The sequence below is a fragment of the Lynx rufus genome, unplaced genomic scaffold (genome assembly GCF_022079265.1).
Source record: "Lynx rufus isolate CCGP_SWC_20201006 ecotype Redwood Valley unplaced genomic scaffold, mLynRuf1.p SCAF_12, whole genome shotgun sequence".
Taxonomy (NCBI): domain Eukaryota; kingdom Metazoa; phylum Chordata; class Mammalia; order Carnivora; family Felidae; genus Lynx; species Lynx rufus.
This window is the reverse complement of record NW_025814826.1, coordinates 13913997-13941113: the sequence shown is the minus strand read 5'-3', so window position 1 is coordinate 13941113 and position 27117 is coordinate 13913997. Positions and strand designations below refer to the sequence as shown.

Genomic DNA, 27117 nt, shown 5'->3' with positions numbered 1-27117 from the left:
TCTACCGGGGAACTCTCTCTGGTTCATTTAGTTACTGCCTCCTTACCTATCCCGACACTCTCCTTATACGACTAGATGGAATCGCGTCATATGTATAATTTCCACCTGTGTACGTACGTTCACCGTGCTATGAGTATAAAATGATGCCAACACCCATCTGATATTGACCGAGCATTTTTGATCGCTGTACTCTGCAATTCACTGACCTCTGACACTAACGATGGCAAGAGACTTCTTCATCTTTTTACTTGATGAAAGGTGTTGCTCACAGAACTTCAGAACTACATTAGTTTATCAACACATTGCCAGTTGCAACAAGAGAGAATGACAGAAACCGTGAGGTCTGATGCTTTCATATTCTAAAAGGAGGGTTAAATTTTCTTAGGCTGCTTTGACAGCAACTCCCCAAAGCCTCTTTTAAACTCTAAAACTTATCAGAATGATGCTTGAGTTCCTTGCCTTACAAATTTTTCATTTAATTTTTACGTCATTCATGAAGATGTCTGTCCTTGTTCTGCGATTGTTACTTGGGTTAGAAAAGGGCTGCGGGCTTCTTCAGCAGGATGACTCCCGATCCCGACAGTGCCACCGCCTCCTGAAAACGTGCCTGGCCCTACATCTACAACGCGGAACAACAACTCACTGGTGTTGTTCTTCAGTTAGGCGTTTTTAAACTTACGCAATTCAAATTCACTAAACAAAAACAGACAAAATCACAGCTCGCTGCATTTCAAAAATGTGAGGGATGTCACGATTTTCTAGAGACTTTGCCTGATAGTAGAGATCTCATCTCAAGTGCCTGGCCATCTTGCGCACAGACAGAGGAGGGAGGGTGGCCTCACAGAGTAAGATTCATTCTCAGAGGACAGGCAAATGTCACTTTGCTCACTTTTCTACTATCGTGTGAGGCTTTAGCCCTTCTAAAAAGGATTTCTTGGTTATACGTGAAAGTTGGCCGACTTTTGTACCAATTACACGTTTCCCAGAAAAATTAAATTCCTAAAATTCTCAAAGACACAAAAGTTGGGAGGCAACAGCCTGCAAAGCACTAAACAAGCCGCACCAAAACTTCCCAATTCCCAGTTATTTTTTAAATCCGTATTGAGGACTTTGAAAATATATCCCCCGATTAAAAAAATATATATACACACGTATAGATATATATCACGGTTTACTTACAAGTTTTTGTATTTCACGTAGAATTCCTCAACTTCTATCTCCTCTCCAGAGTCCTTCTGCAACAAAAGAAAATTTCAGGCACGTGCTCCAAACCAGCTACCAGAATATTCCAAAAACGATGATTTACTCCCACGTGAACACAAACCAGGGGCGACGAAGGCAGCTGTGGATGTTCTCGAACGGATGAGCACGTCGCGAGCGGTAGGAGGCCGGTGAGATGAAGACTGACGCGCTTCGGCCCGTGCGTGCTACTCGATGTGCTACAGCTTCTGAGACATGAATCATTTTAACTCCTCCCTAACCACATGCAGCTTCATTCACAACAACCTGACCCCAAATCTGGCTCTGTGCCAAACCCACAGTGTTAAGTAGACGCCAAGTGTACCATTTTCTCAGGCAGCAGCCAATTAGCAACTGCTCTCCTGAATGCCATATGTATTATTTTTGGCTGCCTCATGGCAACTTTACATTGTGGGTTTTGTAATGTTTTAAAATATTTAAAAGACATTTATTCCTCCATATAGTTAATAACTCCAAACAAGAAACCATGTAAAACTAAACCTTGTTCTTACGCTGTAATTTCAGTGCATCACTATTCCCAGTTTTAGTTTCACTCAATGGTACAATTAAAACCTCTCAGACAAGATGTCTCACACACATAGCAGCCAAATAAAATTAACACTCCCACTACTACACGTAGGTAAGGTTAAAATCGTGATATGCATCGGCCGAACCAAGAGTTCAGCGGTGAGACTATCTAGACCATCTCCCTTGATCCCACCCTCCGCAGGGTGTGAGGAAGATCCCCTCACGTGATATTTTAAGTATCTCTCTCAATATTTTTTTTCCCCTTTTGCTTTTGGGCTGTTAAGTCATAGTATGTAATTTTCTCCTGGGACATTTGATCAGATAAATCGGGGATATAAAACGTAAACACCACTTATAGATGTTTAGGGATTGCTTTTACACTCTTACAAGAGCACCCGAGCCTGCCTTAAGGGTCACGCTTGGCTAAGCCGCCTCAGAGATGCTGCGAAGAAAATTAAGGCAAGTAGGAACACGGGAGAGGACAAACAAAGGAGCAAAGACTTTTCTACTGGATGACAGGCTGGCACAGGATCTGCTCAAAGAGGCTACAATTTCCCTCAATCCCCAACGTTGAAACTACTACCGAAGACTGTGAACCAAAACTTTTCTTTGAAACTCTCACATGTGTTGCTTAAACCTAAATTGTAAACTGTTTTTCCACCAGCCTAGAAATCAGCAGTTAGAAGACAGGATATTCGAGAGTGCGGTCAAAGCCCATCAGTAGCTGGTTCTAACCTAATCATCTATAAAGGTCATAACCATAAAGCAGCTTTTGAAGCAATTTTTCAGGACACCATCAATGTCCATAAACTTCCAGTTATCCAAAATGAAAAGGAGTGTTTGCTAGATACCCAGCAACATAAACCTGGAATTAATTTAGAGATAAATTCTAGTCAATCGAGGGACAGTCCATCTAGGACCCGCCTTACTCTTTTCCAGCCCCGATATTGCACCTTCTGCTCACACATTCGAGCAGTCAACTGAAGATTCCAATAGAAAGGAAGGCCAAGACAAGACAGAAGACAACCAGGGTAAATGGAAAGCCAAGATGAGCCTGGACCTTTTGACACTGGTCATAGCATATCATGAACTTCAATCCTGGAATGGAATTCAAATGTGTCGTCGACTGCTTTTACTCTTTTGAAGCTAACTGCATTTCTTTCAATTCAGAAAGAGTGCTTCAAAAAAAATATGTATCTTTGAGACGGTAAAAAGACAAGCTTTGTCATTTCTAGGCTCTATTATTTTCTGATTTCCTCCTTCCCAATCTTTCTTCCTATACAGTCTTTTCCCTCTCATTCTAAATAGTCTCGCCATCCCATAATTTCTAAGTGGGCACCAAAGCACACAGGATTAACTCTGGAACAACAGGGATACTTTCCATTCCGTCTCAATCCTGTTGCCAAAAAGCTCTGACTCACAGCCATCAACTGTCTGTCTCTGACGGTCATCAATACCCATTTTCTTGTCTTGACTGGCTGTTCCTCCAGGAACCTGCAGTGGAGGTGCCTAACGAGAGGGTCTAGAGCTGAGAGGAAGCAATTAGGTTCCAAGGCTTCGTGTGGTAGCACTTGGAGCCGGTGCAGAATCCTACTGGGGCTTTTCTTTCTTCCTTCCTTCCTTCCTTCCTTCCTTCCTTCCTTCCTTCCTTCCTTCTTTCCTCTCTCTCTCTCTCCTTGTTTTTTAATTTTTTATTTATTTTTGAGAGAGAGAGAGAGACAGACAAACAGAATGTGGGCAGGGGAGGGGCAGAGAGAGAGGGAGACACAGAACTCAAAGCGGGCTCTAGGCTCTGTCTGAGCTGTCAGCACAGAGCCGGATGCAGGGCTCAAACCCACGACCTGTGAGATCGTGACCTGAGCTGAAGTCAGACGCTTAACCGACTGAGCCACCCAGGCGCCCTTATCAGGGCCTGTTTCTTTTGGATATCCCAAATTATAAGCCTGTTCTTCCATTCCCTGACCACACATATTGGATCACCTTCTTGCCCCTTGAACAATGAGTAGGGCTGTTTTACACTCTTTGTTTCATATAAATACAATCCTCCTGACTTCTTCTGCTTTACTAAAAGCAAAACAATTAACAAAAGTAAGTGAATGCGTAAACCCTTGGGAACACCATTTTAATTATTCACTAAATGGCAGTTTGGCCAGGCTTTGGTGGGAGTGGAAACAGCCCCAACAACTACCCCCAGGCCCCAACTTTCAGATACCATTCTATATCGGGAATAACCAATGAATAACGGACTCAAAGCACTATTTCTATACACGCGCACACACACACATACAAAGAACCAGAATATTTATTTCTGAGCCCTCTAAAGCCCTCAAATTTGAGAGCCCTCTAAAGTAATTTAATGTGTTCAATAGACTATTTTTTTAAGTTTATTTATTTATTGGGGGGGGGGGGCGGGGGGGACAGAGAGAATCCCAAGCAGGCTTCTCCTTGTCAGTGCAGAGCCTGATATGGGGCTCTATCTCACAAAACCATGAGATCATGACCTGAGCTGAAATCAAGAGTCAGACACTTAACCAACTGAGCCCCCAGGTGCCCCTCAATAGAAAATTTTAGAGAACTGTGTATATCTTTTCATTAGACTCTAAAGCTAGCCTATGAAAATCCTTATTATTCATATGAAATTTTAAGTTCCACATATTAAGCCATACTTGTTCCCATCACTCACAGGAACCCAAAACCTCACCCGGGCAATAAACTGACTCCTCTGGCCACCTGGATTCTAGAATAGCAGTCCAGTAAATGATAATCCTGTAGCCTAAAATAATGAATGACCTTTCCCAAGCATTCTATTACTAAATTAAGCAGTCACACTGGAAAACAAAGCTAAACTATAGTGCCAAAAGGGAAAATAATAAGTTGAATAATTTACAGCAGAAAGACAAAGCACCTTGATAAAGATATCAATAAGCAAGGTATGAATCACTTCCTACTTGTGACTCAACCTACTGTATACTCTAGCAGAGATACCAAATCATAGTTCACCTTGGGAGAAAATAGGACATAATAAATGCGATGAAGAGTTTTGCCTGCTTTACATACTATTTGTTGTTGTTCTTGGTGGTGGTGGGTTCAGCTAAAGAGGATTAAAACAAATACCCTGGAATTTAAAATAAGCTCTTAAGAAAACATATCATGAGTTAACTTAAAGAAAAATAAAGAATTTCAGGGAATACCGCCAGAATTCACTTTTACAACTGTTTTTGACCTTCCGATACAAAAAGGATTTGAATTATTCTCCAAGGACAGATGCCTCCAAGCAGACAGGGCTACAAGACAGGCTAAATGTGGAAAACAAAAGAATTAACCGTTGTACAATCCAAAAGTCCTTTTTTTTTTTAAACAAAAAGGGAGAGAGTGTGTGTGCCAGTGGAGGAGAGGGCAGAGACAGAGGGAGAGAGAGACAGAATCCCAAGCAGGCTCCACACCCAGGGTGGAGCCCGACATGGGGCTCGATCCCACAACCCTGGGATCATCGCCTGAGCTGAAATCAAGAGTTGGACGCTCAACCAACTGAATCACCCAGGCGCTCCAAAAGTCCATGCTTAAATCTACCTCAGAATTCAAACACAAGTATCAACTACATCCCTTTCCATATCCCATACGTCTAACACATATGAATTTGAGTTTAGAACAACATACGTGCCCGAGCCATCCCGATTGAACATGAGGTGAATTACAGAGGCTCTGTCAGATGAGCTCTGCGTCTGCATGACTCCATCACAATGGGCCATGCTTCTCAGGCTTCAGTGATGAGGTCAACGGACTTTGAAAAACATTATCTGAGTCCCCACTATGTGTCAGCACCATGTAGGGCAGGCTCTGAGAGCTCACCGCAGGTTTCTACGGTGCTGCCAGGGGGAGATAAAGGTACCTTCTTACAGCTACTCCTTCAATTATTCATGGTAACAGGACACAGACCAGCAGACATAGCTAGAATCCACAGGAAGATCTCAAATTTCCTTTTGTTTCTATTTGCCACACTTTTTCCCCAATGTTCATAAAGCTGATAACGAAAGTAACTATTCCAAGAACATTAGCAGTTTAAGAAGTCAGTACCTGCTAAGGTTTGCAATGTTCTAATTATTTTTTATCGCCCTTTATGAAAAATACCAGTAATGTACAAGCAATTCAATGAGCTCATCTCTTCTTTACTGTAAATCACACCTCAAGGCATGTTTCCCCTTCCAGAGAAATTTTCCATTCATCTTCTCCATCCTAAAATTCACCAACTCAACAAATATTCCACCCCCATATACACTTAAAGTGAATTTTAATCTCCTATGATAAAACAAACCTGGCTGTCCATAAATGGTAACAATACCTATTTCTAACTGTGGGTACCTACCTTTTAAGGGTAACGAGAAAAGAAAAAGCTGTGAAGTGGGCAAAGCAGAAAGAAAAAGCAATGTCCTACATAATGCATAGTCTAAGTAGCTCTGAATAATAGAGCTAATTATAATTTGCAACACCCAAATCTGCTGTGTATGCCTGCTGAAGCACTATCAACTGAATGAAAATTAATATATCCCATCCAAACCACATGCTATTTACTCAAACAAGTCACTTCAATTCTGCAGAGGGGATTATTCCTTAAAGCACATCAAGTATTTAAATTTTACCATATATCTACAAGTCACAAATTAACAGTTCCAGAGTCATTAGCAGGACAAAAATGCAACCTTTCTAATGACTTAAACAGTGCTCATTTCTGCTTGAACAGGGGAGAAATTTGGTTGAAGTTTTATCATTTGGTTCATCAGTGAGGAAACTGTCGTGTTCAGAGAGTCGACAGATAGCCATCCCGTATACCCCCCCAACCCCCACACTCAACGTGAAAATATCTCGACGTGTCATTCTTGATTATTTTCGTGGAACTAGAGTTGTATATTCTGACACAAACCCACACTCTGGAGAACACAATAGAAAAGGAAACAGTACTGCAACAAAGGTAAAGAGAAGCGCCCTGCTGGTGTAATACCATTCTCTAGGGTCTCTGGACAGTAGCTTGTGAAGAGCAAAGATTCCCTCTTTGGGAAGCCTGGGGTCTCACCTCTCTCAATGGGAAGTTACACTCTGTACACAACTCACATTAAAAAAAAAAAAAACAACAACTTATTTTGCATATCAAAAAATGAGCTTGTACTTCCACCTACCTTGAAAGCAAGTAAGAAGAAAGAGCTGCGTTTGACAACGACTCAAGCTGAAAGACAGATACCCTGTATCTAAAGGACACCACTTTCTAGAGACACTGGAGATTGTATGTCAGAATGTGGAGATGTAGCTCATCTCGATATCTGTGTAATTCTTCAAACAAAACAAAGCATTTGCTCTAACTGGGCAAGAAGGGAGCTAGCTGGTTGGGATGAAATGAGGAATCTCAATCAGTGGAAGACAATACAGGGTTACTGGACTTCTTTGTCACAGGGTAGATGTGCTCCTCAATGACAAAGTTATCAGACTAGTGACGAGTACCTAGATTTCACCTTTGCAGATCAACACAAATGCTGAAGAATTTTGAAGAATAAGTCATATTATCTTCAAAAATTACACTTTGCACTGACAAAAAAGAGATTAATGAATATTTTAATTGTACATGAAGAAATGTTATGAAAAGTATGAGAAAACACCTACTCACTAAAATGATAAACTTCCATCCTGGGGCGGGGGCGGGGGCGGGGGCGGGCAGGGAACTTCCCTGAGGGAGATGAGAGGTAAATTCATGTTTATGACTTTTATGAATAGTATTTATGAAAAAGGCAGCCTATAACTCTAAAAGCCCTATACATTTCTTTGGCGACTTTTGAGTTTCTTGCCTACTCTAAATCATGTCACAAAGCACTGACTGTCTGATATATTTCAGTTTCATTTGGGGCTAAATATCCCGAAGTTTTATATTTGGCTAACAAATCAGACAGGATTAGAAATATCACCAGAAGTTTTCTTTTATAATAGTGAATTTTTTCAAGGAAATTATAAAGCAGAAAATAATTTAAGAGTCCTACATACACCAGAGGTTTTGATCACTCCAAATGGTGCTTACCTGTTTTTTTATTGAACGACTGCTCATGATTTTTTCTACCACTGGACCTTCTGCATCAACAGATTCCTAAAACAAACAAACAAACAAAAAAGTAGGCTACATCAATCCAAATGGAAAACATTTCATTCCAAGCCATCAAAACAAGAAATCATTCCTTTTGCATCTACCTCTGTACGTTTTAAATTCATACCCTTTAAATCATACCCTTTTAGTCGCCGGTGGGAAACAGGATGGTAGAGAACAAGGCTCTTGCTCTCCAGACAGGCAAAAGGAAAATCTGTGTTTATTACTTCATGATTATGTGGTTTAATTACGTGGACTAGCGGGGTCCCTAAAGCCAGAGAGCATTCAGAAACTCCAGCTGCCAAGAGAAAACAATCTCTGCATGACAGCAGTCAAAAATGTAACTTTTCCTCATCTATACCCATGGGGTAAATATCCGCATCATTCTGTTATCGTAGGCAGCTTTTATCTATGTTAGCCACGTAAAACGTTACGTAACAACTTAACATAGCACAAAGCACCAAATAGAGTAAAAAACTGCATCCAATATACTTTTCAATGGGTTACCAGTTTGTTAACTGAAGTACAGTAATAGGAACAGAGGGGCGTTAAAAAAAAAAAAAAAAAGATCTTTACAATGATCAATCCTACATTACTACCCATATTTTATACAAACTATTTTACCCATCATTTACATTGCACAGAGAATAAAGTATGCCCTGCTGGGTACTACGAGGCAGTAATTTCATAAAGGGGTTCTGACGGTGCCTAACAGCAGGAGACAAGCTTGAGCGGTTTATTAAAGTCCCAGAAGCTACGGCCCTGAATTCTTCAGAGGTAAATTCAGCCTCCTCGCATCGTAGCTCTGACTCTTCCTCAACACAGACCATTAATTCTCCAAAACTGTGTCAAGTTACGTATCATAGGCTTATATAAAAATGAATTTCAGCGAACAGGGCTTTGTGAAAGACACTGCTAAACAACTCATTTCCCACAGCACGTTAGCCAACAGTAAATGAACGTTCTCCGGCTCAGAGTCCAAGGCTTCCACGGAGCTTTTGGGACTTCAGCTATCAAGTCTCCAGTCCACCTTCCGCCGCGTGCACAAGAGCCACGCGAACGGGCCGCTGACCTGCTGCTCTGACTGCGAGGTGTTGGAGGGGGAGTCTCTCCCAGCAGCATCTGCATCATCTGCTTCCTCGTCGGAAATCTTGAACTCCAAGTCTTCCGTGTATCGCTTCCGCTTCACCTGCCTGCTGGAACGTCGCTTCTAAAAACACAAACACAAACACAGACACAAACACACAAACAAAAACAACAAAGCAGGTGTAAAAAGCCGTCACTGATGCTCTTTGTAACCTCTCTCGGGATGCTAAGAGATACATTTTTAAAAATTAACCTTCAAGTAGAGCTGATAACCTTATCCCTGTAAGTCACATAAGAAACCACAGGGGCAATGAACATAATGGAAATGGGGGGAAATCACCACTCCCAGCCACCAGACCTTCAGCTGGGGAATGGGAGGAACAACCAACCTGACTCCTTACTCAGGCAGTGCGCTGCTCAAAAGGGGAAACAATACAGAAGCTGGGCGATGGGTATATAGGGGTTTGTTACACTTTTCTATTTTTGTAGGCTTCAAAATTTTTCTAATAGAAGATCCAAAGAAGTGACGACATTAGAAGCTAATCAGTAGATTATAAAGTTCTATATAAATACTGAAATGGTATTTCAGAAGGCCATTTAAATAAAAGGCTTGATTTTAAGCTTGGCCCTAAAAGAAACAGACTTTTTGTTCAAAATAATTCTATATTGTTTTGACCTTTTTGGTAAAGAATTAGTTTTGTCAGTTAATTAAAAATGAGGCGAACTGACCTTTCATTAATGTGTGTATTTGGTAAAACCTAACCTGACTGTAAAACGATACATGTGAGTTTTAAACCACTGATAAATATAAGATTACAACTTATAGATGAGTTCATGAAGCACACAGAATAAATAAAAATACTGAGAAATGAACACTTATGAACTTTTTTCTAAGAATTATGAAATAAAACTTTTTAAAGAAGCTTGTGAATTGTAAAGTTGGTCAGTAAGGCAGAGCGAGAGGCGAGCAAGCCCCGCCCCCCCTCCGCCCCCGGACCGTGTAGACCTAGGAGGAACAAGCAAGGGTGTACGTGGCTCCAGTCAGGACCAAGGAAGCCCAGCACCTTGTCTCAAAGGGTAGGGCTGGCCGAGTTTTGTTTTCTTACGTTTCTGCTCTCTCTGCTCTCAAGAGGGCATCGGAGGTAGCTGACGACACAAACTCAGTTGAATATGACCATCAAATGAGTCGTCTGAGGCTCTGAGCCCTTAGTCCTACACAGCCGTGACTGCAGAGGTGCAGTCCGACCCAAGGGGATGTGGGGTAACATCCTATTAACAGACTTGTTAGTGGTTTAGGCCAGTGGGAGCAGCAGCGGGGGCCAGAGGTTCCTCTTCTGGCCTTCCAGGTCAGCCCCGCCCAGAAGCAATTCCAGGTCAGGGCAGAGCAAGAACCAGCAGGGGTTCTGCCATCTGTGACCCTCCCGACGTCACGGGAGGCAGTTTGACCTTGTGAGCCCTGGAGTTGAGTGCTGAGTTTTTCAAGTAGCCCCGGTTCTCACTAGGTGACCTTGAACAACTTATTTTGTGGACCTCAGTTACCTGGTCTGCAGAACGGGATTCATGACAGCTAACTACCTCCTAAGTATTCTGTGAAGATCACATGAGGGAATTAGATCGCATGGCAGAATTCACGTAAAGCATTTAGAACAGAGCATGGTACATACTAATTCCAGATGCAATTAGTAGGATTAAAGTCATCATTAATTAGCTCTACCTTGCCAAAGAAAAATCAGGAAGCACTGGGGCTACAAGGCCAAGCTACCTTGCACAGCTTCCTTTCTCTCTACCCAAAGTCGATCCAAGATAACTCCTGGTCTCTCAATCTCTTTAAGATATAAAAGGCTGTTATCAGAAACAACATTCTCATTCTGTGACATGTAGCATACTATCTGTATTTCCTTTAATAGGTCAATTTAACTAAATTGCCATGGATTGGTCTGTATTTTCATCTTGTTTGTCATTACCGTAAGGGGAGGAACGTGCCACTAATGACGCATCTGTGATGTTTTGTCAGGTTTCCCTGGTCGGGGCCACGTCGCGGTATCCTTCCAGCCCCAACAACTAAACGCCCTCAGCTAGAGTCTGAGACAAAGCCACTTGATACCAAAGCTCACTACTGAAGAAATGGTCCACTACAATAAAACAGGAAGCTTTTCTTTTTTGGAATAGAAATCTATGACTGGTGGGTATAACTTTCTTAGCTATGGAAGCTTCTCCTCGCATCAGCTTGGTGTTACAAATGTGTGCAGCGGTGATGGGGCTCGTTGGTAGTGGACACGAGGCCACTTCCTAAGAGCGAAAACCCTCAAAATACAATTACAGCTCCATTTTCTGAAAATTTTCCATGGTGCTATGGCCGTCTCTACCTTCTAAGTAATAATTGATCTTAAGTTCATTAATTTTGGGTATCAAGAGTCCTTTTACAATTCCCCAACATGGAATTAATATATGACATAACATGCTTCTCTTATGGTCTGTTAAACGGTTATCTGAAAGAGTTCTGTGAAATCAAAATGTAAGCGTTCCCTTTAAACCACACCTCAAAACGTCTGAATTGACACTATCTGAATTGACCTATTATTTTATGGGTCAACTTGTTAAACTTGATTGCTTGAGAAAAGCTACATATAGTTAAAGCAGCCATACTCAAAGAGAAGATTTCAATGTGTTTCCACGATGTCTGTTGTAGTATTTGGTGACACAATTTTGAGTTAAAATGATACGGCATTTACTGGTTTAAACAAATCAATCACAGAACTTTAAACCCTTCATGCATATCCTACCGGAAGAAACAACAAACAGCAGCAAGCATCACTTCCTGTGTCAGAGACACAGAGAAAAACCTGCCTGCAAAGTCAGATCTTCTTGTGTGGTTGCTTGTATTAGCTACTAAACCCCTAACAGTTAAGCACTAGCCAATTAGAAAGCATGCACTAATGTTCATTTGAGTTGAGTTGAGTTTTTCTGTAACTGAAATGCAGAAGAAAAAAAAAATTAGTACTTCCTAAAGTCCAATGGATTCTCTAGTAATACAAATACTTTTAAGAAACAGCAGCGATATTTGTGAGAGAACAAGGGAATTTTCTTGGCCTGTGTGAATAAATCTTTTTAATGTTGTCTAAATACTACTGTCAGAAAGGTCCTAGTTTAGGCAAACACGATTCAGGAAAAAAAGACCCTTGAGCATAAACATACAATGCAAAATCATTAAAATACTTTAGTTTAAAAGTCCTCAAGCAATTAAAAGATGCCCACTTACCTTGCCTATCTTTTCAGTGACGTATGAAAGGAAAAGCACAAAATTAACCCCAACTGCCAGAGGTGTCCCAGGTTAGTTACAGAACCACACCAAACCACACCGCATTCGTCCACACTCGTGCTCTCTTTCCGCTCCCTCTCAGGCCCTCTTAGCCTAAGCCATTCTGTGACATTACAGCTACCAGGGAGTTCTACTGAAAAACAAACAGACTGGCAAAACAAAAACAAAAACCAACCCTGTCTGACATTCTTTAGAATAGAGCTGCACACTGCCAATTTTTTTTTTTTTTTTCCTAACTTTCAAGCAAACTGGTACAGGTGTAGGTAGCCAGTGCTTAGTGTGGACTGAGCGATCAGAAGAGGCAAGCAGGCCGTTAGGGGCCGACTTCTATTCTAGCAGGACTCCTCAGTGACTGCTCCATGATAACTCAGATGTCATTCACAGAAGTGACATTCCTAGCCATCCCAGTGGACCGCACTGGCATGCTTCCAGAGAATGTAACAAGGAAATAATTTTTAACGGTCATGTGCAGGGACTCTTACCTTATAGTCCAATCAGGGAAGGCAGTGCGCTCTACACACAAGAGCCTAAAGCCCTAATGCTTATTTCGGTTTTTCAACTGCTTCCTATAAAATTCTCCAAAAGTCAGGAGAATCTAACACTGGAAAGTTCTGCACAATTGCCATCCAGAGAGTCACTAACTTGTTCACAGAAACTGGATTATTACATGACTAAATGTCTCAACTCTGGCCACCGGATGTCAGAACACTTAAGACGAGCTACAGATTACATGTTGGTTTCTTGTTCTGCAAAATAAAAGAATTGACAGGCAACCAAACTTCAGAGAAAATCAGAAATGTGAAGGAAGCTTTAAGTGACCAAGTATCTTAACATTACGCTAACACTAATGTACACATAAACAGCGGAAGGGACGCTTGCAGAAGTAAATGAAGATACTCAGCTTTATCTATCCCGGAGTCAAAGATGACAAACCCGAGACGTCGGGAGTTTAATTTCGTGTTGGCCCCCTAGCTCTCATTGCTACGGATGTGATGTTCCAGACAACAACAAAGCCATCTTTAAAGCAGCTCTATAACAAAGACAGGGGAGGTCTGGTGTACTTGGTGTGCGGCTAAAGTTACCCATGCTAAATAACCAAGGCTTGGGGTCAGAATGATGGTATTACCTGAACACCTGGGTCCTCATCTTCTTCAGGAGGAGGAGATGCTGGGGGCGTTTTGTCTAAGTCTGAATTTTCAGAACCTTCTGTTTTTCCCTTGTTGACCTTTTTCTTCAAAGCACTTGCTTCTGAATCAGGTTTCTTATTACTAGAATTCAAAGTGGATCACTTAGTGTTCACTTTTTAATGAGGTTTTCCACATGCCCCATGCCTTATATTTCCCACATTAATATCCCGAAAGTATCGATGACAACTGATAAATCAATGCGTGTTGGCCACTTACAGTTAAATGGCACTCTCAATTAAGTTTTTATGGCAAAACCCCATACTGATGACCTTTGGCAAATACCTGACCTAATTAAAGAGAAATTTCATGCAAAAACTCCCAATACCACACAGAGTACATTTGTTATCTAGACAATGCAAAATCCCTGCCAGTACACCAAACCATAGTGAAAAATCAGATTAAGAAGTCGTTTTGCTATCAAATTTTTAAGGCACCGGATACGTTTTGTTTTGTTTTGTTTTGTTTTTGAACGTCAAGGAAAACTAGACTATAATGATCATTTCTTTGTGTCTCTTGCAGAGAGTTTTAAAACTCCTATTTAAGCCCTTTTTATAACCAACACTGCTAGGTGTCCTCCATTATGTCACCCAGCTACATTATTATCCGACGACAGCCTCTTAAAATATAACAAAACATATGGCAATTTCCTGTTCTACATGATTTTACTTAATGCTGTTTTCTTAATTTAAAATAAGCTTCATTTTGGTGCTGGGCATTTTTTTGAGAGAGTCACAGTAGCCTTTTTTTTTTTTTTTCCAAAGCTAGGTCTCTGAAATACAAAAATACAGCAAAAACAACCCCAATAATTAAAGTGCATGTTCCACAGTATGTTTCTGCCAGACGTTAACAGGATTGGAATGTTACATAAGTCAAAAGACATGAATGAACCTTGAGAAAATATTTTTTTTTTTTAAATTTAACTTTACCATTGGCTTCAAAACCTTTATGTGACATTCTTTTAGAATGTACGCTTAGTGCTACTTTCCATTCCAATTTCCAAACCGGACCCAAGGTTTTCTAATATTAATTATCATGTTTTGCAACGTTTAAAATAATCAAACCTCAGTAATGGTTATATTTTTCTATTTCTAGAAACCATAAAATTCTAATAAATTTGAAAACACGGTATTTTAAAAACCTTTACAAAGTTTATTTATGAAACTTCATAAATTCCCAGAAAAGTGTGCTGACAGAATGCATTAAACAGCATATTTTCTCAGCCTCAGCTACTACAAAAGACACCAAGACATCTCTATGCTTTCATTTAAGTAAAGCACATGTCACGTAAAATATTTCAAAAGTATGTTAGCAGAATAAAGTATCCATCACCCGCCTAAAACGTATCTTAGTAACGAATAAAATATTTGGTAGTCCCAAACTAGTTATTTTTAAATACTCAGACCCTGTTCTATTTTGTGAACATTTTAGCAGGGTAGATAGCCACGTAAGGAAATAACTTACAAGAATTCAAGATTAGAGCAAACAGCAGTTAGGTTTAAAGAGTTCTTTTAATTTAAAAAAATTTTTAAAAGGCAGTGTCCTAAAAACTTGAAGTCCCCAAAGGTCCATGGAAAGAATAATATTTTTTAAATTAAAAAAAAAAAATCCATACAGCAGTTCCTCACCCAACTGTCCTAGTGTTTACGCTACACATGGACAGAAGTCTCCCCTACTATGAGGCTCCATTTCCAGCATTTATTTCCGCTCTAACTGCCACAAATTATACAATACTACAGCTGAACGCTGGGCCCCTTTCCTTTCATCTGCACGCCAAGAGCAATCAGATTACCCTGGTAACCAGCGGTCACATGACCAGCACCTGCTCTTTTGGCTGGATGCCACTGACTAAAGCCATCTGCTTCCCTCAATCAGCTTTCAAACATTCTCAACACCTGCGCTGCAGTGTTTTGTGGTTTCTTTTATCAAATCAGTGCAAAACTGCTTCCAAAACTTTACATATTTCTCAAATTTGTTTAAATCAGAGGTAGGCCTGTCACAGAGTTGAACCACTGCCAGGTAAAGTAAGTCGGCAGCCAGTGCCTTTCACCGTGACCTCTCTGCACCAGAGCGAGGTACACAGTTTAATTTAGTGGGGTTACCGCACCCTGTGTGAACTATCCTATAGGAGTAAAAAGGCTTACTGTCTTAAAGCCGCCAGAGCCCAGGTTTGCTGAAATATCAATTTGCTGAAGGAGAGAAGCGCTAATGATTTTCCACCTGCCCTGCCCATGAATGAACTGCGTGGAACCTCCAAGGCTGCTAAAAGTCAGACAAGACCTCTCCAAATGCTCAGGGGGAAAAAAAAGCCTGTAGCCAAGGGAAGCACTCATCCCAGATCTGATTACCGAAAGATTTCCAAACTCATTAGACCTTGCACTATTAACGTTGCTCAGAGACAGGTAAGCACTTCCATGCTGACACCTTCTCGTGACATCAACACACAAATCAAAAGCGTGCCAAGAAGTCAAAAAAGCTACAAAATCTTCAATGTCCACCCAAAGACATCACAACCAAGGACAAGATAAAGTCATGTTAATTAAATTGCCTTTGCTACTGCTTTGCAATCAGCTAATCTGGATTTTCAACTAAGTGTTACATTACAACTGCTTTGTCTCCAGAAAACTAAGGTCAGAATTTTTTTCAACAAATGAGGGTAATACAGACTGTGGGTTAGGCTGATGTGCGTCAGACACACCTTAGCTCAAGTTCCAACTCTGTCATGTATCACCTGTCTGTCTGTGACCCTGAACAAATCAGTTCGCTTCCCCGAGCCTCAGTTTCTCATCGGTAAGATGAGGTCAGTAATGCTATCTTCCTCCAAGATTCGTTATGAGGTTTAAATGAGATAATGGATGAAAACGTTGGCGGTATGTGACACAAATGCCAGTATTCACACACACATCTGGAAGGCAAACAGCTGGGAACGCATTCGGGGACGCCTGGGAACGTATTCTCTGGTGTGGCTCGGACCCACTCGGGCTGAATCCACTGCAGACTCGGAGACAGAACCCCACTGCACCAAAGACCATTTCCTCTAAAGCAAAGTCCTTTACCCACAGTCCCCAGCACAAGCTGGGAGGACAAACAAGCAGACGATCCCAAGGGCCACTCCCCTCCGTGGCCACTGCTTTAGTTCAGGCAGGTGTCATTTCCCACCTCGCCTGTTACAACCGCCTCCCCGCTGCCTCGTCCCCCTCGGGATCCGCGGGCTGGGTCACCCGCTATCAGACTGCCGAGGAAAGGACACACGTGCTACCTCCACGGTCGCTATTTAATTTAAATCTCTAACGTTCAGAGCTAGTCTTTCATAATGCCAAAGCCAAAACGTGGCCATACAAACGTTCCTCTCCCAAATTATAATTTGGAAAGCTGGCAGGCACGCACGGGGCAGCTCTTCCAGCTGGGGGTAAGAGGATGTTATTAATAAGAAACATCCCTCGAGCGGACACTACGATGTTGAGAATGGAGCCACTGAGCTGCTTGGCACAGACACAGAACCTCCGACAGCTGCCGTGATGGCCACTCGCGCGGGGTTAGCCGATGCTGGCCTCCACGTGGTGACCTCCCGGAGGGAGGACCCCAAGGGGTGAGGGGTGGGGGTGCTTTCTAATTCTAGCCCTAGATGGCCTCAGCCCCGGAGGCATGGTGCCTCCCCCGGACCCGCTCTGCCTCCCGCACCTCCTACTTCAGGGACATGGCACTGCCACCAGAACGTCACCTACAAACCCACCCTCCACGCACCAGCACAGCGACCAGCTAAAACGTAAACCTGACTGCGCCGTCCTGCTTCAAGTCCGATCTACACAATGACGTCTGAGAGTCCGCACCGGCCTGCAAGGCCTTCTGCGATGTTTGCAACTGGCAACGTTGTGTTTCCACTTGCCTCGCACCCCAAACCCTCCGCACCCTCTACGTGCAGACACGCAGAATGTGCTCACTAACGGGCACACCTGCCTCTTCCACCTCCGTTCCCCTCCCGGCTCCATCTACGGCTCTGCAAGACTCAGCTAGGCCATCGCTCATTCACGAGAAGCCTCACTCCACCTACGTGAAGGAAGGTACCCTGCACAAGGGGTATTTAAAACACACAGAATACGGTGGGAGCACTACCACAATGAACTGAAACCAAAGCTCTGTGTGTGTGTGTGTGTGTGTGTGTGTGTGTGTGTGTGTGAGTGTATGTCTTTCTCCAACTATCACATAGGCTCAAAAGAGGAAGAAGTGTGTCTTATTTATCTTTGCTTTCCTAGTGCCTGGTCAGGTAGGTGCCTTATCAATTTTAGCAGATCGATTTAATTGCACAACACAAGTTAAGAGCGACAACAACAACAAACACGTATACGGCCCTTACCAGGCACTACTCAAAAGTGCTCTTCTCATTAACTCGTTGAAGAAAACCCGACGCAGATTCTGTCTTCATGAGGAGACACCCACGAAGCTCAGTGAAATGGGATTAACATGCTACCCAAACAGAGTGAGATGCAGCACGTTTGCAAAACCAATACATCTCTATACTTCTCCTCCCTGCTCATACAGTTCTTTCATTTCCTCAGCCTTATCTCCCACTGTGGCTGGTGTCACCGAGATACAGAGCCACCCGCTCTTGAAGCTAGACAAGCCCTTCCAACCTTGGAGGAAGCACATTTTCTGGGGATGGTGCTAGCAGTCTGAAGGGCCACTGTCCCTCCACCAGCTCTATTCCATTTCACATTTTATCACGAGAGTGGGTCATACTGGTGGGCAGCTGGATGTGCTCGGGGTCCATAGCTTAGTGACATTTAGGTCACCTCTGCTAGACCAGGCTCTGAAGGGCTGCAATTGTCCCCAATGTGATCCAAACATATGCCTTTAAAAAAAAAAAAAAAAAAAGTATTTATTCTGAGAGAGAGAAATAGAGCACGGCAAGGGCAGAGAGAGGGAGAGAGAATCCCGAGCAGGATCCACATTGCCAACACGGAGCCCGATGAGGGGCATGATCTCAGGAACCGAGAGATGGAGACCTGAGCCGAGATCAAGAGTCGGACACTTAACCAAATGAGCCACCCAGGCGCCCCGAAGCACAGGCCATCTTGACGAGACCACTGAGAACCCAAACTCTGTATTCAGAGAATACACGCCATACAGAGGGCCGTGCTAAGGCCATCCCATACCCGTTACGGAAGGGTTCGTATTCAGCTTTTAAGAGTCTACAATGAAGGGCTAAGTGACAGTACCTGAAATGGGGTCGCATCAACTCCTTCCACCTAAGACACAGCACATAGACAGCTAATTCTTTTTGGTGAAAAAGAGTACAGGCTTTTTAAACAAGTAAGGGCCAGAACTTACTAGAAATCCAGCTAGCTGCCCTGACCTACTGCAAAACAGAATGCAGTCACACACTGATCAGCATCAACATTAAGGACCCAAACGGAAAGGTAGTTTGAAAAGGAACCATATTGTGGAAGCACCTGTGATGAGAATACAGCCAGTGAAGAGGTCTGGACAGCAGGAGGGGGGCCCTCAGACAGATCCTGCAGATGGGGTGATTCCCACCACACTGGGGAAAACCAACCTTGAGGCCGGGGGTCCTGAAGGTTAATCGGATTTTTCAGAGGCTCAGGCCAAAATGTCATCTTTTAGAAGAAGAGTAAACAGTGCTGCAATATATCCTTATATTTTACATGCTTAAAAGGTTTTTAAATGAAGAACTGAAGCTAATGAAGGAGAAGAGGGAGACGTTCCCGGCACAGGAGGTCTGCAACGTGTCGCGATTCTGAAAGATCCGGCGGCTGCCATAATAAAAACTGTAATAAGCTGTTAGGATCAAGGGCCCAATGGTGGTAGAGAGAAGAGCATCGAGCCTCTCAGCTTGAGTATAGAATTTTCCTCTACGTTTTTAAAAAAAATTTTTTTTAAGTGTATTTTGAGAGAGAGAGAGAGAGAGAGCGCACGAGCATGAGCTGTGGAGGGGCAGAGAGAGACAGAGAGAGAGAGAATCCAAAGCGGGTTCTGCACTGCCAGCACGGAGCCCCGTATGGGACTTGAACCCACGAACTGTGCACCAGAGCTGAAAGCAAGAGTTGGACGCTTAACTGACTGAGCCCCTCCTCTAAGTCTGTAAACAATGAGAAACAAACTTAAAAGACAAAGAAGCAAAAGAAAAAAGAGACAAGATAAAGTACTAAAAACTGAAAAATATCAATTAAGGCAACATAAAGTGGGATACATCATCAAGTAAAATCAACCCAACAAAACAAAACAAAAATTTTAAGGTCCTAAGATGAAAACTTGTTTTAATGGCTACACTAGAACGTAATAAAATGCAGGTAACAGAATAAACTGATGATGACAGACACAGAGCAAACCCTGAGCAACAGACAGGACACACAAAAGCCAACTCCTCGCCGTGAGGGCAAAGGCCCAGGAGCACTCGGGACACTGGTCCAAACGTGTGAGATGCTCCACGGGGCCACCTTGGGCAGAGAGCTCCCGGGCGGGATGGCGGGATGGGAGCAAGACCCTCGCCCTGCCCCCTGGGCCCGTCTGCCCCCGGCACAGTCAGCCTGCAGGTGCCGAGCCGCCCGGCCTGGGGCCGAATACTTCGCTCCAAGCAGGTGCCCTGCCACCCCAGCCCCTAAACCCCACCCATAAGTTCTTCACCCTACTCTCCTGGTTGAGAAAGAGAAAGAAGAGTCGAGAAGAGAAAAAGAGAGAGGAGGGGTGGGGGGGATGCTATTTTACTTCTGAACAACAAGCGTGTGATTTCAGTGACAAATTAATAGGCTTTTTTTTTAAGTTCTCTGAAAGTGACTGGATGGAACACCTCTAAGACACTTAATTTAATCTAAATTGTTACCTTAAATAGCTCATCTAGCATCAAGTACTCCTTAAGTACATTAACTATGCTAAATTTTTAGGAAGGAAAGAACAAAGAAAGTTAGATACAGAAACCTAATTTGCTTTCATTTAAAATGAAAGTATATTGCAAACAGTCATCACGCCTCATCTTTTCATTTTGTAATCAGACTTTCCAAGGATGAAGAAACTGAGGGTCAGACAGGCTACGTGCTCAGCCCAGGAAGTTGCACTGCTAGGACTGTAGCCAAAAGCTGTCTGGTTCCAGAGCCCACATTTGAGTCCTGGGACTGATCCGAAGGCATCTTCTTCGTGAGATCTCCCTAGGAGTCCAGTGCCGGCCTGGCCTTTAGGGGTATCCTTCAGGCCTCAGAAATGTTTCCTGCTGAATGTGTTCTGTGACTTGGGACGATCGCTGGCTAGCCTTATAACATAAGAACCCTGTCCTGAGGATAGCTACTGGGTTACCCCCTTCTTAAAGAAGACTGTGGAAGGGAGGGAGGGAGGAAGGAAGGAAGGAAGGAAGGAAGGAAGGAAGGGAGGAAGGAAGGAAAGGAGGAAGGGAAGGGAAGGGAGGGAGGGAGGAAGGGAGGAAGGGAGGGAGGAAGGGAGGAAGGAAGGAAGGGAAAGAAAGATAGAAAGCTCTCCTGAAAAGAGCCAAATCCATTTTTAATAACGAATGTACTCTTTTTTAAAATGTCTATTTATCTTGAGAGAGAGACAGAGAGAGAGAGCAAGCGGAGGAGGACAGAGAGAGACAGGGAGAGAGGGAGAATCCCAAGCAGGCTCCGCACTGCCCGTGTGAAGCCCAAGGCGGGGCTGGACCTCACGGACTGTCAGATCGTCACCTGAGCCGAAATCGAGAGTTGGACACGTGATCGGCTGAGCCGCCCATGTGCTCCAACAACGAATATATTCGGGGCGGGGGGTGGGGGGGAGGGTGTAAAAAAGACTCATCATTCAGTCAAGAATTCTCACTGAAAATCTAAAGGCTACTGAATTTTATGGATTATGGATCGAATTAAGATCTGCCAGTAACACGGAAAAGAAGTCTAGTCAGCGAATACGTTCTCTCATCGCAGAAGCGCAACACAAACATTAGCCACCCGGCACCGTGGCACAACACAGACCTGAGCACATCGGGCGTCACAGGAGTGAGGCAGAAAGCACACCCTCTGACTACAGGGTGCTCTTCAAGCGCCAAGCGGGAGGCTCACGGGTGGCTGCTTGTGCCACGTTGCAAGAGGGCTGCTCCTGCTGATGCACAGCATCCCCATGGCTCAGGAAGGGGGACACCGGGCTAACTTGGGCAGCTGGAACCGCGCTCCCTAGGTTCCCTAGATCTTCTCGGATCTGCCAGCGTGGCCGGTACGACACACGAGACACGCCGCTCACCCACATTTTAATAGCTGCCACCTACCTGCAGGGAGGTAGGGGACAAGGCAGAGCGAGTGGTGAAACCAACGAGGAGGAAATAGCACCACCCACCCCTAACAGGAGAAGCCCAAGGACCACGACATTATACTGTTCCTGCAGAAATCAGGGCTACCCACACATAATTAGTACTCTCGTGGAAGTTCACATCAAAATAAAGAAGAAGAATGGGGTCACTTTTCCTAATTCACACCATTTCCCTAGTTGACATGTTAAAGCTAAGCCACACAGACTTCTCTGAGAAGCTGAAGGAGGTGGTGTTCCAGACGGCTGATGCTCTCACGGTGGCTCTGCACAGCACCCAGACTTGAAGGGGCCCTCACCCGGGCAGAAAGACCTTTGTGCACCCACCACATGACAGATTTCGCAGCTGCACAGAACTTCACACTTTTCAGAAGCATGTCCAGGCGCAGATATTTTTCATGATCACTTAAAAAATGAGCCTACGATCCCTTCTGCCCTTTATCTTCCACTCCTAACATCACACCCACATCTACTATGGCGACACATGTTCTGCCCTAAAATTCCACTTGAGAGAGACTTCAGAGGAATGCGTTCCAGAAACATCCCCCTTTGACATACCACTGCCACCCATGGCCTCCTCACCTCTCGATGTTCAACTGATGGGGGCTGCGAGAAGTGGAGGCGGGAGTCCACGCATCCTCTCCCACATAAAACCACAGTGGCAGCAGGCCACCGCTCTCCCTGGATGGCGACGCGTCCCAGGGTGGTCACTCCCGCATCTAGCACGGTAGGAGTCAGCAGAACCTGCTTTTTAAGGGTCAACGTTGTTGGGCCTTCTCCTCCCCCAAGGACTACGAACTGCACCACGTGTTGCTAAAGACAGCAGGGTCTGTACCAAAGAGCGGCTGCCGACTCTCCCTGCCTGCCCATTCAGCGGATTAAGACAAATCAGACAGAGGAAGGGACATAACGTGGCCTGTCACCAGCAAGAGAAAGATTTCTGAGGTGGCCACCCTGAAGGAAGAAAGGATTTGGGACGAAAAAGACCTAATGGCCCCCTTTTCAAAGAGAAGGTAACCTCTGAGACCAGGAAAGGGTCACCTGGTCCCATCCCTGACCTGGAGCTTGTTAATGAACCAGAGACCTGGCAGGGCAGGCCAGTGGGTAGAGACACGATGCTCACAGGTGCCTTTTCTCCCTTGCTCCCCTCCAATCCTCAAAGGGCTCAAAGTCCATTTTGTGACCATATGTTTAAAAAGTCTGTATCCTCTTCTGGAGGCACGGTGTCCAAAACACTTAATTCAGTATTTTCAATTATCCAATGATGTGGGTCAAAACCAAATCACTGGATGTAAACGAAAGAACAAGGAAGCAGAAGAAAAGCTGTGGGTTTCATTTATTTTGTCAGCTATATACCCGGTGGACAACTATCTGACTCTCTGGGTTTTCTGTACTTACTAAGCAAAACTAGTTCAATGGTTTGCTTTTGTGTCTACTCTCCGCTGAAAAGTTTTTACGTGTCTAGGAGCACACTATAAAACACGTATTGGGTTGCCAAAATATACCAACGTTGGGCTCGCTGGCTGACTAAAAAAAAAAAAAAAAAAAAAATTCCTCAGGTAAAATGCTGCTACTTTCTTAGATCATAATGGAGAAGACAGTATCTGAAAAAGCAAAGTCCCTCAGAAGAAAGTGGCCACGTAGATATTAATGATAATGACAGTGTGGTTTGCAAAAAACGGACCTGATGTGTTTTCGGTGCTTCGTGTTTTTCAAAAAATAGCAGCAGCGTGTTTATTATCCATTTAAAAATAAAATATCTTCATCACTCTTAACTGAGAAACAGCATTTCAGCTTCCTGCTAACTTGAACACTGGGGGTGGAAAACCAGAGCAAGGAAACTGCACCAGCAGCCAATCTCCGTGGCTTCGTTTCACGGGAGCTACGCTAGTCAAGTCACAATCTTTGGCCAAGTTCCCTTCTGTATGCACATTCAAAGAATCTTTATATAGCTAAGTGGACCACTAAAGCATTCGAGAGTCATTCAAAGGAGGCGCTTCCTCCAAATTCTCTCTCATTTCACGGGGCCCGTGCATACACAACAGAAAACGCATTGAAAGGAAGAATGCAAACCCTCCTGTTTCAGCTTCTTGGATCCTTCCGTATGCAAACTGGCATCCCCTCCAGCCCACAAATGTCTTAGCTTTTATTTTCAATATTTACTGCCAATATTTGAAAGCTATAAGGACACCTGGGGAGAGCACGAGGAAAAAAATGGGTAGAAAAATACATATTCAACATAAAAGGGAAAGGGGAAAGAAAGATACTATTTCTATTTCTAATAGAAAAGTGGAATGTGGCCCCTTTTTCTCATTATTAAGATTTTAAATGTCCTTTTCTGAGATGCCGAATGCCTTTTCCTGTTTCTCTACCATCCTATGTAACAGCCTCTGGCAGATTCTTTTAGGTTCTCCTGTGCGGACAAGACGAACGTGTTTCGACTTTGGTGGCCAAAAGGGTCAGTTCACGGAGAATGGCCACAAATTCAAGCCTCAGCCACTTTATGGAATGAAGCGGAATGGCAGGTAGTGAGAAGGACATCCTAAAGGCACACAGAATCAGCCCGGTGATAACAGCCACCCTCTCTGAATGTGCTTTATCACAGACAGCGTGTGAATGATGCAAAACAAGCCAGACCACCAGTGGGTCACTTGCGTCATCACCCGCTCAAAGGACAACGCGTCTGTTTGTAGAACGTCACCGATGACAGGGCGTACAGGACTGAACAGGGAAGATGCGAGCAGTTCTACGTGAAATTTTTCATTTCACTTCTGTGTATTCCCTTGTATTTCAGCCCTCTGTAGGAAAATTATTTTCTGTATAAACAAATTCATCAAGTTAACTTATTCAAGGATGGAAATAACTGGTATCACATAACATTTTGCAAAACAAAATTGCCACTGCTCTATTCCAGTGCTTAAAAGCAAACTGCTATGGCAATTCAACCCCAGTGCTAACATAACCCAAACCCCCTATTACCTTCATCACTGCATATTCAATTTACATAATTATTCTGCTATGCTATTCAGAATTTACATGTAGTTGTATGCACTTCTACTGATCTGTGCTTCAGGGATGCTATTTCCTTTCTAGACTTAGCAGAACACGAGGCCACAGCTCGATGTACTCAATACATCTGGCCGATAGAAACTGCAGCTCAACAAAATAATGGGTCGGTTTGTGCCTTTACTGAAAATCTCTGCTCAGTTACCGTATTCTTGGACAGCATCCCCATCTGACCATCAACAACAGGAAAGCTCTTAGGAATTTCCTCACCGCATTTCATCGTAAATCAGCAAGTGGCCCTACAAGTGGTCAAGTCCCCGGGGCCAGCAGAGTTGCTCCAAACACTCCCGGCGCACCCCTCAGCATGGCTTGAGTCTCTCTTTCCGCGTGCAGATCTCCATACTCAACAGAAATATTCCAGCCCATTATTTTCACACCACTTGGGGAAAAACAACTATCGCCTATAGGAGGCATCCACTGAGATGATGCGTCTAAAGCGAATGAAGGGAGGGAAACGTACCAAACGTTCCTCTTGGGAGAAAATGATCACATGCCCTTCCGCCTATCAAAAGCGTGTGACCCTAATGCAAAGCCATTACTCGGATTCAGCAATGCCAAAAATTGACTCTGCACAGACCATTCAAACGTCAGGATGAGCAGCTGAGAGCACGCAGACGAGGCCTGCCCTGGAATTTTGCCCTCGTGGGTGAAGACAGGCCCTGTCTTTGCATCAAGCAGCACGTGTGCCCAGAACCGAGTGGATGTGATGCCCTACGTTCCTAACACTTGTTTATAGTTGTTGGGGACATTTTAACAAGTTCACTGTGAAATACAGCATTTTAACATCTGTCCCAGTGTATCCCACAGGAGGTTAAGGGTATGCTAAAGAATGTTTTTATTTATTTATTTTATTTATTTATTTTTTTTTTTTAAATTTTTTTTTTCAACGTTTACTTATTTTTGGGACAGAGAGAGACAGAGCATGAACGGGGGAGGGGCAGAGAGAGAGGGAGACACAGAATCGGAAACAGGCTCCAGGCTCTGAGCCATCAGCCCAGAGCCTGACGCGGGGCTCGAACTCACAGACCGTGAGATCGTGACCTGGCTGAAGTCGGACGCTTAACCGACTGCGCCACCCAGGCGCCCCAAGAATGTTTTTAAAGACAGGATGAGGTCCATGTAGACTCAGAACCAGAGAATCATACACTTGGAAATTTATGACAACATCCAAGATATAGTGGGGGTTATTTTTTTTTTTTGTCCTTTTTTCTTTTTGTTAATTTTTGTCATTTGGTGCTAGATTCACAATATTAAAAATACAAACCGAAGGCAGATATATATATATATATATAAATATATATATATATATATATATCTTGAGACTAAAACAAGTCTTGGTGATATGTTTTCTGAGTTCTAGGAAGCTCTTTTAGAACACAGACACTTACACTTCAAGTTTAAAAAACAATAACAACACATTCTTTTAAAATTTTGCTTCGATTTCTTTCTCCTTGGGAAAAATATGCACATGCCTCCTCCTATCAAAAGCACAATACTTAGCTTTTGGGCAATTATATTTCTAAAAAAAAAACCCGGTAAGTCAGACCGAAATTCTAACCCTATGTTCCTTGCTCACATCCTAACACTTAACAACAGTACCTACAAAGAAGAAGTACTTAATGGAATATTTCTTAAGTAAATGAACAAAATTTATAACGGGTTGCAGGATTAGAAGGGTGTTCATATGCAGAAAAAAATAATAGTTTTCAATTAAGAGACCACATACGGAGGCATCAAAGAACGTTCATAAGTAAATGCAAATATCGTCACCTAGAAGAATGAGGTGTTGAATAGAATTCAGTTATTCCAGCACCATAAAAAGTACCGACGACAAAAATTTTTAAAGGAGTATGATACAGACTTCCAACACACTACAGAATAACGTATTTGGGGATGTCTGGGTATTCTTAGCACAAGTTGAAAATCCAAATTTGCTCTTTTGCTTTGCAGGAGCACCTCTGTGGTCACAGAAATCAAGTCCTCTCTCTGTACCCGCGCGTACTCACACAGGAAAGTCTACGAGTCAAAGGCTGACAGGCCAGCGAGCTCAAAAAGTTCACGTCAAGCATGTCCATCACGGAACGGAGCGTGCATGTGTCCACGCGTGTGCGTGGACACGCATGCACACGGAGGGATGACGTGCAGTGTGTCTCCTAATGGAGTTTGCAAACAGGTTCAGATTAACCGAGTCTGACCATACTTCCATCTGGAAACTATATTTTCTAACATGAGCCATATTCTGAAAAATAGATTCAGATGTTTGGAATTGGTTCAGAACA

The 27117-nt window shown here is 43.4% G+C and overlaps 1 protein-coding gene across 3 annotated transcripts in view; it reads right to left on the bottom strand.

Annotated features, from left to right (window-relative positions):
• Positions 1 to 27117, bottom strand: part of CHD7 (chromodomain helicase DNA binding protein 7) — a 192272-nt gene that overhangs the window by 56432 nt on the left and 108723 nt on the right. For all 3 annotated transcript variants that reach the window (XM_047073976.1, XM_047073974.1, XM_047073975.1), the window contains 4 exons: positions 13420 to 13561; positions 8961 to 9098; positions 7826 to 7891; positions 1180 to 1235 (listed from right to left, as the gene is read on the bottom strand). In XM_047073976.1, coding sequence (XP_046929932.1) covers positions 1180 to 1235; positions 7826 to 7891; positions 8961 to 9098; positions 13420 to 13561 — 402 coding nt within the window. The remainder of the gene's footprint in view (positions 1 to 1179; positions 1236 to 7825; positions 7892 to 8960; positions 9099 to 13419; positions 13562 to 27117) is intronic.